The sequence below is a fragment of the Sardina pilchardus genome, chromosome 17 (assembly GCF_963854185.1).
Source record: "Sardina pilchardus chromosome 17, fSarPil1.1, whole genome shotgun sequence".
Classification (NCBI taxonomy): domain Eukaryota; kingdom Metazoa; phylum Chordata; class Actinopteri; order Clupeiformes; family Clupeidae; genus Sardina; species Sardina pilchardus.
This window is the reverse complement of record NC_085010.1, coordinates 17,702,226-17,719,922: the sequence shown is the minus strand read 5'-3', so window position 1 is coordinate 17,719,922 and position 17,697 is coordinate 17,702,226. Positions and strand designations below refer to the sequence as shown.

The 17,697-nt window shown below is 46.1% G+C and overlaps 2 protein-coding genes across 3 annotated transcripts; one reads left to right on the top strand and one right to left on the bottom strand.

The window, feature by feature from the left end:
- Window positions 1-269: 269 nt before the first annotated feature.
- On the bottom strand, window positions 270-7,960 carry LOC134062574 (uncharacterized). Of its 2 annotated transcripts, XM_062518631.1 has the most exons (3): window positions 2,802-7,960; window positions 2,635-2,697; window positions 270-2,039 (listed from the first exon to the last, which is right to left on the bottom strand). In XM_062518631.1, the coding sequence occupies exons 1-3, from the start codon at window positions 6,624-6,626 to the stop codon at window positions 1,665-1,667; spliced, it is 4,263 nt and encodes a 1,420-aa protein (XP_062374615.1). In that variant the 5' UTR covers window positions 6,627-7,960; the 3' UTR covers window positions 270-1,664. The 2 variants fall into 2 exon arrangements, with proteins under 2 accessions (XP_062374615.1, XP_062374614.1); XM_062518630.1 differs by having other exon boundaries at window positions 270-1,316; window positions 1,887-7,960.
- Window positions 7,961-9,667: 1,707 nt separating this feature from the next.
- On the top strand, window positions 9,668-14,433 carry LOC134062198 (uncharacterized). Its single transcript, XM_062518140.1, has 4 exons — window positions 9,668-9,843; window positions 10,847-11,149; window positions 12,511-12,759; window positions 12,957-14,433. Exons 1-4 carry the CDS (start codon window positions 9,780-9,782, stop codon window positions 13,217-13,219), a joined length of 879 nt encoding a protein of 292 aa, XP_062374124.1. The 5' UTR covers window positions 9,668-9,779; the 3' UTR covers window positions 13,220-14,433.
- The last annotated feature ends 3,264 nt before the right edge of the window (window positions 14,434-17,697 follow it).

The window sequence follows — 17,697 nt, the reverse complement described above, 5'->3', positions numbered from 1 at the left end:
GGGAGAATATCTTTATTGAGTGGGAACATCCCTGTCCCCCGGAAACCCTGAGATTTTTCAACAGTGGCAGCCATTGCCCAAGCCCTGCTGAACACGGCAAAGAATTCCATCCTTGACAGCTTCTGCCCAGTCATCATCCTCGTCCACTTCTTCCCTTGCTGGTCCCAGTGGTGTTTCAAACTCTTAGGGTGCTTTTGTCGTGCACAAGGGCTACTGTTCCCCAAGTCACAGGCCTAAGATCCACCCAAGACACAGACAACACAACTTGGTTTAAGTTTTAGTTCAATTTTTATTCATACCAAGACACACAGGACTGAAGGTCAGCAGACTGATGTAGAAGGGCACCACTAGGGGCAGTCACACACTCAATTAACATTTGCAAGACTAGGCAGGTTTAACACCCCCACACACACAGTGCATACACCCACTAGGCACACTTCAAGAGGACTCACGGCAGTCTTCACACAACCAAGCCAAATTCAGCAATAAATATGTTCCATTATCAATTCATTACAGTGCAATAAACCACACAATAAAAGGGGGAAAATGGGGAAGCTCCCAACCCAGCAATGACGAGCAGTGATGCAGCCCAGCACGCTCCACGTCCCCTGCCAACAGTCCAGTTAGTAAAATAAGTCCGTACTGGTCGGCTGTCCCCACCGACCAGTATATAAGACAACACTTCCAGTCCCCGATAATCCACAGAGAAACGAACCCACAGATGCGGCAAAGTTCACCGTCGGTGTAGTAGTCGTGCCGTTCCGGCCACGGTGAACATCCCCTGTCGACGTCTGCAGGCGTAGTAGCCCAGGCTCCGCCTCCACGGCTATACCGGAACCAAAACACACAGTGGCTCAGTCACAGCTCTCACAGAGCAGTTGGCTAAGGTTATAAGCTAGAGTTTAGTACGAACAAAGACTTCCCTTAATTTTCCTCGGAATAGAGAGCGATGAGAGTTGTCCAAGACACCCACGGTTGGTTACGAGATGATTGGAACTTTCGCCGTGGTCCTCACGCAGTGTGTCGGCTTCCCCCGTCAGCTGATGGCCTCCTCTGACGCCCTCACTCCGCTGCAACACAGCCGTAATCAGAACACCCGCCGATGTACACAGCAGCTTCTCAAACAGGTAGAAATACACAACAATGAAACAACAACGTCCCTGTTGGTAATACTTAGCTTGCGTGGAATGTCAACCCGGCGTCGATCGTATAGCCGTCTTCCCCCGCATAGCCAGCGGCGTTGTGCCTCCCAGACCGTCGGTACCTCCGTGCTCCGCCACCATTCCAGACTGCCCCTTTTTATCAGGAGGGGGGACCTATCCCATTCCAAAGCTCATTTCAAACCCATCAAGCAATTACAGAGTCAATGGCAATTAGACTGTTGTCCCACCCAGTCGCAGCTTAGTTCATCATAACAAACGCTAGTCTGTTAAAAGTCCCCCACGTACGGAACAGCCAGCGCGTTCCCAATCAGCAATGAACCATATACCACACATATCCACAGTATAACATCAGTACACAATATTAAAGCACAGTCCAGCATTGTCCACAGCCATTCATTATATAACATTAGTACACAGTATTAAAGCACAGTCTAGCATTGCCCATAGTCATTCATGACATTTCTCCCCCCTTCTTTACCTGTGGTCGTCCCGACCACTACACTAGTGTCCAAACCGTGCGGGGGGCTTTCCAAGGTTACCCCTAACAGAGCGCCTAAGTTCAAGGGTAGTATCCCCATTTTCTGTGCTCCCAACAGAGGTAAGCAATGACCCTTCCCCACCCTGTTGTACTATCCTATGGCCAGGCTCACTTGACCCAATTTGGTTCTGGGAAGGGACTGGGTGCCTTATGTTGCCCTGAAAATTTACGGGCCAAAACCCTACCTCCTCCTGTGCGGCCACCCCTCCTGGCTCTCCCACTTCACTGCTCCCAGTCCAGCCCCCGGGACAGGAGCGCAGGTTGTTCCGGTGGATTGTGCGTGTGGGACCCTCCTTGCCTTCAGGACGGATCACATACACGGGCAGGTCCGGGTTGAGCTGAGAAACAACAACAAAAGGACTCGGTACCCAATATGGCCCCAGCTTCCCCTTTGCCCTCCTTCTAAAGTTCTTACACAGGACCCTTTCCCCTGGTACCAGAGGAAGAGCTTTGGCCCGTCGATTGTAACGGTGCTGGTCCAACTCTTGCCGCCGTTGGCTATGCCCCTGCACTTGCCTATAGGCCGTGACTAGTTGTCTCTGGTGGTGTTTCACCCAGTCATTGATGGAACCTCGTACTTGGGGTGGAGAAATTCCCAAGGCCATGTCGACAGGCAGCCGAGCATGTCTCCCATACAGGACGTAAAAGGGAGCGAGGCCGGTGGAGCTGTGGGGAGTGTTGTTGTAAGCCTGTAGCAAATATGGCAATTGTTCCACCCATCGTGTCTGGCCCTCTTGGTCTAACGTGTTCAACAGCCCCAAGAGGGTCTGATTAAACCGCTCACAAGCCCCATTACCCTGAGGGTGGTAAGGGGTTGTGCGGCTCTTGGTGCACCCATACACCTGACAAAGCTCCCTCAGGAGCTCGGACTCAAAAGCGCCACCCCTATCTGTTAAGATACGCTCGGGGCAGCCGAACACTTGAATGACATACCTCCATAGCATTTTTACAGTGGTCTGGGCCGTCTGATCCTTTGTGGGAATGGCCACTGCATATCTGGAAAACAAGTCAGTGATTACCAGTATATATGGATAAATGTCATTTGCCCGCCCCAACGAGAGATAGTCCAATGCCAGGATCTCAAACGGGTACTGACTCACCACTGGGTGGAGGGGAGCCCTCGCCTCTGGTCCTGCATGTCCCAGCACACACTGCCGGCACTCAGCCACCCAGTTCCCAGAATCTCGAGCCATGCCATCCCAGAAGACCCGACTTCGAAGGGCCTGCACCATTCGCTGGCCGCGGGCATGGCCAAAAGCCTGGTGGTATGATGCCCACATCTCCCGCTGCACTCTAGCTGGCACCACTGCTGGCGTCAGAGATTGTCCGGACACTGGGTCCCGGCTGGCCCGAACTAAAACCCCGTCAACCAGCTGTAGGCGCTCCCACTCTCTGAGCAACCGCCGCCCACTGGATGTGAGGGGTTGTGGGTCAAGCTGTTGTCGTGACTTCCCCTCGGCCTTCCACTGGCGTATCAACCCCAGGTCGTCGTCGGCTTCTTGGAGTGCCGGCCAATCTGCCAAAGGGACGTCCACCTCAGGTGGCCCCCGGGTATCTGGTCCATCGGAGGGTTGGGGAAGCACATGGGCCCCCACCAGGTGGCTGCTGGCTGCTCCAGGTACCCGGGACAAGGCGTCCGCATTCTGGTGTGAAGAGCCCGGTTTGTAGCAGAGCTCGAAGGTGTAGTTGGCCAGCTGCGCCATCCAACGCTGCTCCGTTGCTCCCAGGTTTGCCGTTTGGAGATGAGTCAGAGGCCGGTTATCCGTGAAGACTTTGAAGGGCACCCCCCACAGGTAATCCTTAAATTTTTCGGTGACTGCCCATTTCAATGCAAGAAATTCCAGCTTAAAGGAGCTGTAATTCTTGTCGTTTCTCTCGGCTGGGTGCAGACTGCGACTTGCATAAGCGATTACCCTCTCCGTTCCCTCCTGCATCTGAGCTAGTACTGCACCTAGGCCCTGGAAGCTGGCATCAGTGTAGAGCCGAAAGGGAGCTTTAAAGTCTGCATAAGCCAGAATCGGAGCCTGGAGGAGGGCCCCCTTCAATGTCTCAAAAGCGCCCTGGCAGGCTGGCGTCCAGGTTATGGCTGCAGTCTTCTTGCCCCCTGTCCCCTGGAGCAGGTTGTTCAATGGCAGTGCAATCTTCGAGAATCCTGAGACGAAACGTCGGTAGTATCCGGCAAAACCCAAGAAGGCGCGGACTTCCTTCACCGTGGTGGGGATAGGCCAATCCTGCACCACTGCGGTCTTCTCTGGGTCTACGGCCACTCCCTTCTGGCTCACTACATGGCCCAGATACTTCACCTCCTGCCCGAAGAGCCGACACTTCTGGGGTTGTAGCTTAAGTCCGTGATGATGGAGCCGCTCGAACACCTGCTCAAGATGGATTAAATGGCTGTTGAAATCTAATGAGTAAATAATCACATCATCAAGATAAATTAACAGATAGTCGTGCACCCGCTCCCCCAGACACCTCTGCATAAGGCGCTGGAATGTAGCGGGCGCATTACAGAGTCCAAACGGCATCCGCTCCCACTGGAAGAGCCCCATCGGCGTAACAAAGGCAGTCTTTTCTTTGTCACGGGGGTCAACCTCAACTTGCCAGTAGCCACTGGCAAGGTCGAGGGTCGAATACCACCTCGCCTTCTTCAAGCTTGTCAGCGATTCCTCTATTCGCGGGAGGGGAAAGGAGTCTTTGTGGGTAACGGCATTAAGTTTCCGATAGTCGACACAGAAACGCCAACTACCATCCTTCTTTCTCACTAGTACCACCGGAGCGGCCCAAGGGCTGGAGCTCTCAGTAACAATCCCACTGGCCAACATCCCCTGCAGCAGGGTGCGCAGCTCTGAATACAGGCTGGGTGGTACTGGTCTGTAGCGCTCCCGTACCGGGGGGGCCTCACCAGTGGGGATTGGATGCAGCACCGCACTGGTCCGTCCGTAGTCCTCTTCATGGGCGGCGAACACGCATGTCCATTTCCGCAACAGGTCGGTGAGTTTCTCTTGCTGGTCCTCAGTCAACCCCTCCCCCTGAAGAGACAGGGCCGGATGGTCATGGTCATCCTCAGCGCTCACTGGACGCACATCGACCTCGACTTCACATCCTCCCACAGGCCGCAATACCAGCTGTTTCTGGCCCTGGACATCATTGGGGTCTATCTGCGTGACCAGGGCTATGGGCTTGCGGTGGGGTAGCTCCACAGGGTAGGGGTGCGGATTGCATACAAGGAGGGGTAGTTTGCCTGCCTTCAACTGCACCACTGACCGGCCTATTCTCCACTCTCTCTCCTCGCCCCCCAAGTCCTCCACTACTACACAGCAAGTTAGCTGCCCTGTGGCCTGAGGTACCGAAGCCCATACTACCATTTCTGTCTGGGGGGGTAGCAAGATGGCCTCTGAGGGCTGCAGCCGTGCGGTTCCCTGGAGCTCGGTATTAGGACCAGTTGCTTGTACCCGCCGACAAACCTGAAAGGCCTTCTCCCATGCCTGACCTGCTCTACGGGGAATGGTAGATTTGAAAGCAGTGAGGCCAGGATGAGTATCCTGGAGGAGGGCCTCCCAGCAGTGTTTAATTACATTCATCCCTAAAATTCCGTAGTCTGATTGGAGGCAGTCATCTTTCACTATTACCACCCCCTTTGCAGGCACTATTACTCCCCCTATCTGGAAATCTAAAATGGCATACCCAATATAGGGCAAGTTGAGTCCATTGGCCGCTTTTAAGGTTAACCAAGGGATCTCTTCAGCACTGTGGACTGGCTCTTGTACATAATTCTGGAATAATGACTGGCTAAACAATGTCACCTGTGAGCCTGTGTCCAGAATGCAGGGGATATTTTTCCCGTGTACTGTAACTTCTACTTCAGGACACTGCCCAATAAAAGCGGGCTTAAGGGGGGTGTCAGTCTGGGTTCCCTCCTCGGCCACTTGCCCGACAGTGGCCGAGGGGGTCAAAAATCCTGGGACGGGGCTGGTCGTTGTGGGCACTCTCTCAGTATTATGTCCTGGCCGGTCACAGTGCAGGCAAATTGGTCGCCCTTGATCGTCCCACCTCAGTGCCCTCTCGCGACGTCGTCTCAGGGGAGGATTCATGGTCTCCCACCTGCCGCGATTCCTGGCACCTCGCGAATCAGACGGTGCTTGCGGGGGCTGGCTTGCTTGAAACTGTTGCCGTATTTCCCCCAAGATGCTCTCCTTGAGTGTATCAATCTGCCCCTTCACCTCCGACAACACCTCCGCCTTCAGCTTCTCCCGGATCTGCTGCCAATCCTCGGCAGTCTTGGCTGCGGTGGGGGCTGAAGTGGACGTGTAGGTCCGTCTAGTGCTGGCCTCTTCGCTGCCATGGACCTGCTCCTGTTCCACAGCTTTGGCCTCTCTGCTCACCTCTGCAAACTTCATGGTGGGGTTCCTCCTCAACAGCTTCTGCAGCTCTGTCTGTAGCGGACCTGGGCGAAGACCCGTCACCAACTGTGACCGCATCATCTCGTCATCGCTGTCGTCAACTGGGCCTTCCTCCTTACTCCGCCACCTAGCAAGACATTCACGAAGCCGTAGGATGAATGCCCCCACCTCCTCCCCAGCCTGTTGCCTACAGGTGAAAAAACGGGCCCGCAACTGAACTACACTGACCTGTTCTCCATACACGTCTTCCAGGGCCTTGAAGATCTTCGTTGGGCTGTCCCGGTTACCAGCAGGGAGTAGCAGGATTTCCCTTCTCGCCTCCCCTTGTAGGGCACTCAGCACAAAGTCTACTTGCTGAGCTGGGTTGAGATTTTGAGCACGAATGAATGTTTCAATTTGGCCGCGCCAGTCTGCTAAACCTGTCTGTTTTTCTTTGTCCCCAAATTTAGGAACCCAGGGCCCACCCAAGAACCATGGCATCATAATAACATTACTAGCCCCTCCCGGTGGTGCCTCATCAACCATATTGTTTGTGTTAAAGGTGGATCCTTGCCGGCTACGCCAAAAATGTCGTGCACAAGGGCTACTGTTCCCCAAGTCACAGGCCTAAGATCCACCCAAGACACAGACAACACAACTTGGTTTAAGTTTTAGTTCAATTTTTATTCATACCAAGACACACAGGACTGAAGGTCAGCAGACTGATGTAGAAGGGCACCACTAGGGGCAGTCACACACTCAATTAACATTTGCAAGACTAGGCAGGTTTAACACCCCCACACACACAGTGCATACACCCACTAGGCACACTTCAAGAGGACTCACGGCAGTCTTCACACAACCAAGCCAAATTCAGCAATAAATATGTTCCATTATCAATTCATTACAGTGCAATAAACCACACAATAAAAGTCCCCACCGACCAGTATATAAGACAACACTTCCAGTCCCCGATAATCCACAGAGAAACGAACCCACAGATGCGGCAAAGTTCACCGTCGGTGTAGTAGTCGTGCCGTTCCGGCCACGGTGAACATCCCCTGTCGACGTCTGCAGGCGTAGTAGCCCAGGCTCCGCCTCCACGGCTATACCGGAACCAAAACACACAGTGGCTCAGTCACAGCTCTCACAGAGCAGTTGGCTAAGGTTATAAGCTAGAGTTTAGTACGAACAAAGACTTCCCTTAATTTTCCTCGGAATAGAGAGCGATGAGAGTTGTCCAAGACACCCACGGTTGGTTACGAGATGATTGGAACTTTCGCCGTGGTCCTCACGCAGTGTGTCGGCTTCCCCCGTCAGCTGATGGCCTCCTCTGACGCCCTCACTCCGCTGCAACACAGCCGTAATCAGAACACCCGCCGATGTACACAGCAGCTTCTCAAACAGGTAGAAATACACAACAATGAAACAACAACGTCCCTGTTGGTAATACTTAGCTTGCGTGGAATGTCAACCCGGCGTCGATCGTATAGCCGTCTTCCCCCGCATAGCCAGCGGCGTTGTGCCTCCCAGACCGTCGGTACCTCCGTGCTCCGCCACCATTCCAGACTGCCCCTTTTTATCAGGAGGGGGGACCTATCCCATTCCAAAGCTCATTTCAAACCCATCAAGCAATTACAGAGTCAATGGCAATTAGACTGTTGTCCCACCCAGTCGCAGCTTAGTTCATCATAACAAACGCTAGTCTGTTAAAAGTCCCCCACGTACGGAACAGCCAGCGCGTTCCCAATCAGCAATGAACCATATACCACACATATCCACAGTATAACATCAGTACACAATATTAAAGCACAGTCCAGCATTGTCCACAGCCATTCATTATATAACATTAGTACACAGTATTAAAGCACAGTCTAGCATTGCCCATAGTCATTCATGACACTTTCACACTAGGTCCTCTGGACCGGACTCAGGTTCGTTTGGTCCGTTGGCTGTTTTTGATAGTGTGAACGCAACCGTCCCGAACTCGGGTGCGGACCCGGGACCGCCTGAAAAGGTGGTCTCGGGTCCGGTTCGCTAGAACCCTGGAGCAGGTTGCTAAGGAAACGTTCTGAAGAATCTACAACATATTACCTTTTCTACCTTATTACATCTTCTTCATTGCACCGGCTTCTGCTGTGTTGCCAAGTGATATAAACAGAATTCTCGAAGTTCGTGTCTAGAAGCATGTGCTTATGATGCAAACGGACCCGGGTGCGCAGACAAACATGTAATGTGAACACAGACCAACTACAGTAGAAGTAACCGCACTCGGGTCCGGTCCAGTTAAACGGACCTAGTGTGAAAGCGCCCTTAAAGAGGGTGTTGTCCACCGGTTGCAGCACTGCCAGCGCATGTGTTGTGTGGGCAGGGGAGCACATGATGTGCACATTCTTGCTCTTCAGTAGCTTAGTACTAATCTCATATTATAAACGTGGCTATTGTTGTGGCCGTGAAGGAGGAGAAGGTGGGGCCTGAGGTCATACTTAGGGAGGGACTGAATGAACATTTGTCATTGTTATCAACACATAAAGAGCCAAAGTGGCAAAGCGAACTTAGCTTGGGCGAGACTTTGGAAATAAAGAAATTCTACAGAGTGAGGTGAAGAGTAACAAAACAAAACACATGATTGAATCCCTCATGTGTCTCCTTGAAAAAAGTTACTATTTATTGCACACCGGTTAGCCAACGTTAAACAATGTTTCTGTACTGACTCAATGTAATATTTCACATGTTATTCTGTGTTCTAATGGGTTTTGTTTCAGTTCACGTTGCCTTTCCAGAAAACATTTCTGTATGAACTTTGTTGTCATGTCAAACCTCTCAAACTGGTTATACTAGTCTCCACTTTTTAAGTAATTGATCACAGAAAACACCATCAACAAAGGCACAATTAAATCTATCAAAACAATAAATCGCGGCAGCATACCTGCAACCACCACTGTTATGACTGTTCTGGTGGTGGTGGCTTTGTGCTGGAGTTGGAGAGAAGGATGAATGCACAAACTTACATACCGGTATGTTGGACATACCTCACATTCACTACACAACATACTGGTCAAACAAAAGTGTTTTCAGTTGGAGACTATGCCAAGCTGTTAGCATGTTTTATAGACAGATAAAGAAATACCTTTTTATACACTGCAATAGCACTTCATAATGACTCATCCACCCTGAGCAGAGAGAGAGAGGAATAATATGCTTTAGATAATTTATATGAGTGCTGTGTTTGTATGGCTGCTGTAATTTCTATGAAAGCCTGTTTCCGTCACTTGGTGGAAAAAAGCAAAGAATAGATGAGAATATTTCTGAAATATAAAGTCATAATTAGGTGAAATGAAGTCACAATTTTCAGATTTAAAGTCAAAATTATATGATTAAAAATCAAGAGAGAAAAAGTAATAATTATGAGATAGGAAATGGGATGGAATGTGGATGTGACCGACCAATGGGATAAACTGACATTTACCAGTAAAGTCGAGAGAAACAAGGAATGGGGGGAAAAAGCCAAAATAATAATCAGATCCACAACAACATTTAGGCTACCCTCGGTTGGGTACTTACCAAAAAAACCCAAATCGTTTAGCCTATAATGAGAGGACTTCCACTGTGAAAACATCTGATCTTATCTAACTCTGCGCACCAACGTAGTCAAACAGCCCAATCGTTTGGCTCTTTCACTTTCCCTCAGCTTTCAACATGACTCCAAGATCATGTTCAAATACGACGATATTTTTCTGTATTATTTTCAGTCTTTTTCATGGTAAGTGCCATCTTTCTTAAAGGTATACTATGCAGGATTGGCGATTTCATCGCCGGTTTCGCTTTCACTTTTCATTTTCGCTCGTTTTATGCTTGCATATTTCTCTGCAGAGCTTCCCCTACAGCTTTAGCGTGTATATTTGACAAAACTCCTCAATCGGTCAGTCTGCCGTGCCTTTTCATGAGACTTTACATGACACTTCCTGGAGTAGAGCATGGGTGCGTGCCCGGTGTCTCCTGAAGTTGCAAGTGTGGTTTTACCGCTACAGACCACTAGAGCGGCCAAAAAATACACCGTTCGACCAGTAATGACCCATTTAATCATATATAAGTCATACAGTATGGAACGAATTGATTAACTGAAAAACGTTGCATAGTATACCTTTAAGCTTAGCGCGTAATGTTTGCGAACGTGAAAAATGATTTGACATCCTCCACTGCGTGTCAGGGTTCTTTTTGCCCTGTCGGGACTTATTTTCCGATAGCCTACTACGGAGGACAGTAGCCTACAGTGTTATTTAAATGGAAGTTATTATTCACTCGTCACCACATTTGTTATGATTCATAGTGTGAACATTAACATTTAAATTTGAACTGCGACTTGAGGTGGACATTTTAATGCCGGTTTCGTACATGCGATCACATACAGTAGGATCGAATGTCTGCAGTGCAGTCGCCTGAATAATGTATTCATTCGTTTCTGCCATCATATTCTCAAATCTCGACAGATATCCAAATTGGCCAATACACATTAAAGGATATGAAACATTGATAGTTAATCTCCGGCTCACCTGGGTCGAGCCACTCCACTTATATGAGACTAGAGAGTAAATGAACACGTATGAAAACCCAAATGTGGCTCACCCAGACCCTTTGGTCAAACTTTCGCCTCTGCTTGGAACAGAGCCACGACAAGTACACCGCCTCGCCGCTCATATGAACTCATGGCAAGCTTCATAACACATCAGACAACCTCAATTTATCTCTTCTGTCTTTTTTTCAAGGTGCATCCTCAATTACTATCACTGCTGCCAGTAATGGAAATGTAACACTACAATCCGGGGTGAAAGGACATATAGATGAAATACTTTGGAAGCACAACGGCAACAAGATGGTGGAGTGGGACAAAATCAAATCAGTTGCAGATCCCATTGAATATTTAACATTCAAAGGACGGACCAAGTTAGACAAAACAACTTGTGATGTAACCATTGTAGATCTAACCAAAAATGACAGTGGACTTTATGAAGCAGAGGTGGCCATTCAAGGAAAGTTAACCATCATAAGTCACAGGGTTGACGTAATTGGTAAGTGCAACAACTTTTATTTACCTAATTGCATAAGCTTAAAGAAGTATACGACAAATACAGCACAGTCCTCTGTGTAACTGCATGAGATATACAGTATGTGTATGAGATGTACATACAGCATGATAGATGTATGTGATGGAAAATGACATTATATTGAGGCACAATCACATGGTTATGGCAGATCTGAGTGGCTCTGGGCAGATCCAATAGTTCTAAGCATCAACACAGTATCCACATTCAAGGAAGTTCACGCTTTGCAATGTAAATTGGCCAGACTGTACATTATGAATGTACGAGAGTATGGTAGGACCAGGCTGGTCTCAACAGTAATGCAAATAAATGTTGTCACCACATGCACCCAAAGACATGGTACTCAATGCCACAGGAGTACAGAACAGCAAACTTAATTTTCTTTCTTACTCATCATGTATGAAACTGTTTTTTTTTTTACAACTAAATTAAATGTATGGAAACTGCAGGTGACAACATGTATCTGTTTTGCAGTGAACCTCCATAATGTGTATTAAATGTGTTAAAGTGTAACTCTGGAGTAAAAACAACTTAGACTACAGCTTCAAATTTTGATTGAAAACAAAATCACATTAATTGGTGTTTGTTTTTTTTTAAACAAGATTGTTTATTTACATTATGACTGAATGGGCTTACAGTGATGCTAACAGGGTAAGGTGGCACGTCACTATTTTATACCACTATCAATGCTCAAAATAAAATTAGTTACACTTCTGTGGTGTGGTGAGGGTTTCTATAGACAAAAGTATTGTAAACTTTGAAAGTGTACAGAGAGTTTATGGCAAGACCTGTACCTAAGAAAAATCTATGTGCTTCCTGGTCCTGTATCGTCAAATCTGCAGGCACGTAACACGTTCCATCTTGCAGAGCTGCGAAAATCAGGCTGACTCTTTCAACACAGGCAACCTTTTGCTCAACTCCACCATCTACAGGCTGGTTGGTTTTACCTTTTAGGCAAAGATACTAGAAAACTGTGTCCGCCTTACCCTTTAGGATGGCCTGGTGCGGTGGATGCAGATGGATCAAAACGAAAAAACAATGGTTCCATGTCATCCTTGTGGGGCCACATGCCCACCAAGTTTTGTGCAGCCCGGTCTTTCAGTGTCCAGGGAAATGACAGACTAAAATTACTTTAAAAACTGACTAACCCTACTGTATATGACCGCAGCTTGCTAGCACGGCAGTCATATATGTTTTTGTTTAATTCAGTTAATTTCTCCTCATGGTCCTCTAACTGATTAAGTACAATAACATTGAGAGAAAACCAAAAACTTTAATGTCATTTGGTCTCATAACTGGCACATTTGTTTTTTATCTGTTGTGTGCAGATCCTGTAACAAGAGCAAAGGTCACCTGTCAAAGAAGCACTGCTACTATGGCAACACTACACTGTGAAGCAGAAGGTGAATCTCTGAGTTACAGATGGTCAGGACCTGGACTACAGACAGAGATGAGGGGTCAGACTGGACCACAGATCAATAAGGAAAAGGACCAGAACTCAGTCTACATCTGTGTTGTGAACAACCAGGTTAGCAACAGCAGTGTGCACTACCATGGCAGTGACTGCTTTGACTCAGGTGAGAACACAAATTTCATGATATAACTATTTATTTATTTTATGGAAGCAGTATTGCTGTAAGTTCCACTTTACATACTAGGCTACATGGCACAAAAGCACACACACACACACACACACACACACACACACACACACACACACACACACACACACACACACACACACACAATAATGTGAATTATTTTGTGGATGCAGGACATCTTCAGCTCATCATAGGTGCATGTTCTGCCGTTATTGTGGTTGCTGCTGCTGCTGCTGCTGGGTTTGGCTATCATTGCTACAAGAAGTCAGAATATGAGAACAAAGGAAAAAATGAATCAACAAGATTTCTGTCTGATAAAGATGGAGGTGATGCTCAAGGCAAGGGAGGTGCAAATTCAGCGCTCCAAGAGATACCTCAAGGTATTGCTAAAGATAACATACAACTATATAATTCAAAAGCCATCAACCGAAGTTAACACTGGGCAGTCAAGAAACCCTCAAACATGCCAACAGTCTTGATCCCTCTTTGGTTCAGCCAAACAATCTGGACACACTGATGGTATCTGTAATGACAGTAAGTCTTCAGGTCATGTACATATGGAGGGGACTGAGTGAATATAAGAAAGGACCCACCCCAAAAGCAGAGAAGAAAGAAGAAACCAGCGACTCATAACAGTATGGATGAATGGAAAATATCACTGAAGATGACCACACCACCATTACTGCCTGGGTTTACAGAAACAGTCCAGGTGTTGTTGGCTTGTATAGTCATCATCTTCAAGACCACCACACCATCATTACTGCCTGGGTTTACAGAAACAGTCCAGGTGTTGTTGGCTTGTATAGTCATCATCTTCAAGACCTACCATGTCTCATGTTAATATAGACTGACTTGTGAAAATTGCCAGCATATTGACTATGACATATTAACTATGAGAGGAAGAAGAGAACAATAGCCTACAACATCTTAACCACACAATGACGTTGATTAGATGCTGCTAGTCACTACCTACTATGTACAGCGTAATCAGGAAGTTGATCTGATGTGTATAAAGACTATAATAACTGATAGCAAAGCTAATACAGCATCTATTTAGTGTTCACATGCTGATGATTAAGCCACTGATGCCACCTCCTGCTCAGCTCAGATGAGCCTCCCTCATCACATTCAACATGGACAGTTCCAGTAGAACCATAGACAGTAAAAGATATGGACAGAGTCATCACATAGACGTCAGCAGAGACGAGTGAAGTAAATTTAAACCGCTCTCCTGTTGGGCTGCTTGTCTTTCTGCACATGCTCAGGGGACGTAGATGTGACTTAGGCACATAGTCTGACCAAGTCTGACCTAGGCTATGGCGATGCTTTAATCTCTCTGCACACATGCACATTACCTAAATTACGTCACTTTAGCATTGTTTTCGGAAAAAAACCCGGTAAGACAGTTATGGGACTATGACACCTATCACACAATGTTGTATTACTCCGAAAATAAAAAAGGTTTGTAATAAAGGCTTAGCCTCCTGAGACCCTGCGTCCTCGTACGAGGACATTACATTTTGGCTCTGCTTTCCCTTGCGCTTAATTTTTCTGAATAAAAGCCTGTTTTCCTCATACATATATGGACACTTCATTTTACCCTCTAGTGTTATCAAACGCACAATACACTGTTTTGGGAAAAAGCAATATGGCGTCCACGTTTTACCGGCAGACACGTGGTATGTTTGTGAACATTTGTAGTATGGCATCAAGTTCTCCAAAACTACTTGCTGTACAGAGGTGAATTTGTTTTTGTATGTTTATGAAGCCCTTCTAAGCCAAAATAACTGAGTGAAATGAAAAAAAGCATTAAAATCTACATCATAACTGTAACGTTATTTGTCATAGTAGGCCTATATGTCAAAGTGGCGCCAAAATTCAGTGAGTTTCAATGGGATGGCTAGGTGGAACTGGTCTCCTATTTATCCTCAGATCCGCCATAGTGTCTACGCTCTCCGAACGTTTGCGCCTAACAACGCCCCTTAGCTGTTCTAAATTTCAGTATAAACCATGGCCTCTCGGGGCTTATTGCTCAAATAAGCTACCCTACAAATATCACTTGAATCCAGAAGCAGAGGGAAAAACACACCTCTCCATAGACATCAGAATCACATCCTGCAATTAGGCGGTCTCTAGATTGGAATAAAATTAATATATTTTATAATGTGATGTGGCACAGTGCCCTCCACATTTATTGGCACCCTGGTATAGATGAGTAAATATCTTTTGCCATTTTCATTGTGAAACTAAGAAATATTAAAAAAAGATGCTATGAATAACCATTTTAGTGTGATTGAATTTTGTACTTTCAGCTGTTGTAAGCAACTGGTTTGGAAATTCAAATAAATGTACCATTTTGTATAACAAGTTCAAGTTCAAATGTGTTTATATAGCTCAAGTTACATGTTATGGCACTAGATCAATATAATATGTTTGTACTGTATAATTCATTAGTTGTTTTTTTTTAACACTGCTGTCACACTATCTAGAGAAATATTCTTTGGTCACCTCTATTTGTGGATTTACGACTCCGATTGACTTCCATTCAATACATCTAAACAATACTTGCCAGCCACTAATTCACTTTGATAATAAACTACATCTTGGTACAGTACAAAGATACAGCAATAATAACAAAATAGGCTGAAGCAACGTGGAGAACTCTCGGGGCGAGGAAAATTGCCACTGTGTGTTGGGGAGTTCTTTGATTCCCCCCTTGTCCATTAGTTTCGTATAACTAGATACCTTGGCTGCCATTATCCCTTATATCTCAGAGTAATTACATTCAAAAAACATACCTTCATATTACATATACCTTCATATCACAATTAATAAAGGAATGAAGTTTAAAAAGAAAAAAACACAAAATATCAGATGGATTACTGGAATAACTAGTAAAGAAAAACGAGATTTTCTACCATAATTTCCTGTTAAATGAAATATACATGGCGCTATTGCACTGCACAACCACCAGATGCTGCCATTTCACTGTTTGCGTTACATCCAAATAAGGCAAATGTATAGTCAAAGATCCTTCATCTGCTTTAAACCCTCTCTGGTATAGTATCTGGCTGCAGAGACATACAGTAGCAACCTAATCTACTGTACCACTGCTGATCTACCACAGTGGATCTACCAGCTAACTCACGCATGCACTGATGTTCTTCTATTGAAGGCACGCTTGGGCTGATGTTCTACTTAGCTAGCTTACACTAAGTTAGCTGACTCGTGTCAGCTTTTGTTAGAAAAAACCCCAAGCATAACTGCATAATGCAGTCTTCATAGCTGTTCAAAGCTGTTTTTACATGATTATGTTCATACTGTAGCTGTAGCTGCCCTATATTTTGAAAGGATCTTCATAATCTTGACAACCATCTTCATTAATCACAAAAATGCAACTGCACTCACAACTTGTAGTATATTTTGTGTCATATTACCATAAACCATACTGTATACCAAACTCTGTCATCCATGTCTTTGTGGACCTTGCTCTGTTTAATGGTGCCATGTTGGAACAGGAAATGGCCATCCCCAAACTGTTCCCACAAAGTTGGGAGCAGGAATTGTCCAAAATCTCTTGATTAATGCTGAAGCATTCACAGTTCCTTTCATTAAAGCTAAGGGGCCAAGCCAGTTTGAGGATGACCACTTCCTGTTCCACATGATACACCAGCGCACAAAGCAAGGTCCGCAAAGACATGGATGACAGAGTTTAGTGTGGTTGAACTTGACTGGCCTATACACAGAGTCCTGACCTCCATCCAACAGAACACCTTTGGGATGATTTAGAGCAGAAACTGAGAGCCAGTCTCCTCGTCCAACATCAGTGTGTGACTTCACAAATGCGCTTCTGGAAGAATGGTCGAAAATTCATTATCGGTAAGTCCCTTCAGGACATAGAAAGTCCTATTTGCAATGTTCTATACATTACAGTATCCCTTACATAGATACCGGTAGAAAGATCAGAATGTAACGCTGGTTGCTGCCTTGACGTAGCTTCCCACTACCTATATCACCACAAACTCAGGCCCCAAGTGTCACCAACACCAAGACACCAACATCTTCCCCAACAATTAGAAGCAGCCTTCAATGCAAACTGTTGTTCACTCTTACTCTGGAACACGTGCTATTCTGAATGCACCAAGATATGGAGGTATATTTGATGCAAAACTCTTGAGCACATGTTGCAAAATAATTTGTACTTGTGTTGTAGCCAAACCACAAATGTTCCTTAGTAAATCTGAAGTCAGATATTTTTTTTAAATCCTGGGAACAGAACACAACTGTTACAACTTCACAAATCCTTCCTGCATGTGCACAAATCCCATATCACACTTTCTTAGAATAATTTACAAAGTCAAAGCGTATTTCTACAAAGTAATGCTAATTGATTAAAAATATATAATGTAGTGTAATCTGTGGTTACTCAAATACCCCCTTTTTATCTTTCCATGTCCTGATAGTTCTGCTTCATCTTCTCATCAACAATATAAATCTCACCTTCTTGATGCAAGGATGATGGGAAGGGTCTTGATTAATACCAGGGCCCCTACACATCATGTGTAGTGTGTGTAGGGGCGTGTAGTGTGCAAGGGGAAGGCAAAGGGTCTTGATTTCCAGGGGCCCTACGCATCAAGTGTAGTGTGTGTGTATGGGGCGTGTAGTATGTAGTGTGTCCAGCTGCTTATCGAACCTTGAACACACACTCAATTCATCTAGGCAAACTGCTCAATCGCTCTTTCACTTTCATTCAGCTTTCAACATGAGATCATGTTTGAATGCAACAATCCTTTTCTGTGTTATTCTCAGTCTGTTTCATGGTAAGTGCCATTTCTTATTACTAAGCTTAGTGCATAATGTTTGTGAATGTGAAGAAATTGATTTGACCGTAGAACATTGGGAAATCCCATTCCT

What these genes read in the sequence shown, in the direction of transcription:
- LOC134062574 (XM_062518630.1), bottom strand. Translation starts at nt 6,626, where the DNA reads ATGGTTGATGAGGCACCACCGGGAGGGGCTAGTAATGTTATTATGATG. An exon ending in GGGTGGCCGCACAGGAGGAG is followed by an intron (nt 1,317 to 1,886) that starts GTAGGGTTTTGG and finishes GGAATGGGATAG; the next exon opens with GTCCCCCCTCCTGATAAAAA.
- LOC134062198 (XM_062518140.1), top strand. Translation starts at nt 9,780, where the DNA reads ATGACTCCAAGATCATGTTCAAATACGACGATATTTTTCTGTATTATT. An exon ending in TCACAGGGTTGACGTAATTG is followed by an intron (nt 11,150 to 12,510) that starts GTAAGTGCAACA and finishes TGTTGTGTGCAG; the next exon opens with ATCCTGTAACAAGAGCAAAG. An exon ending in CAGTGACTGCTTTGACTCAG is followed by an intron (nt 12,760 to 12,956) that starts GTGAGAACACAA and finishes TTGTGGATGCAG; the next exon opens with GACATCTTCAGCTCATCATA.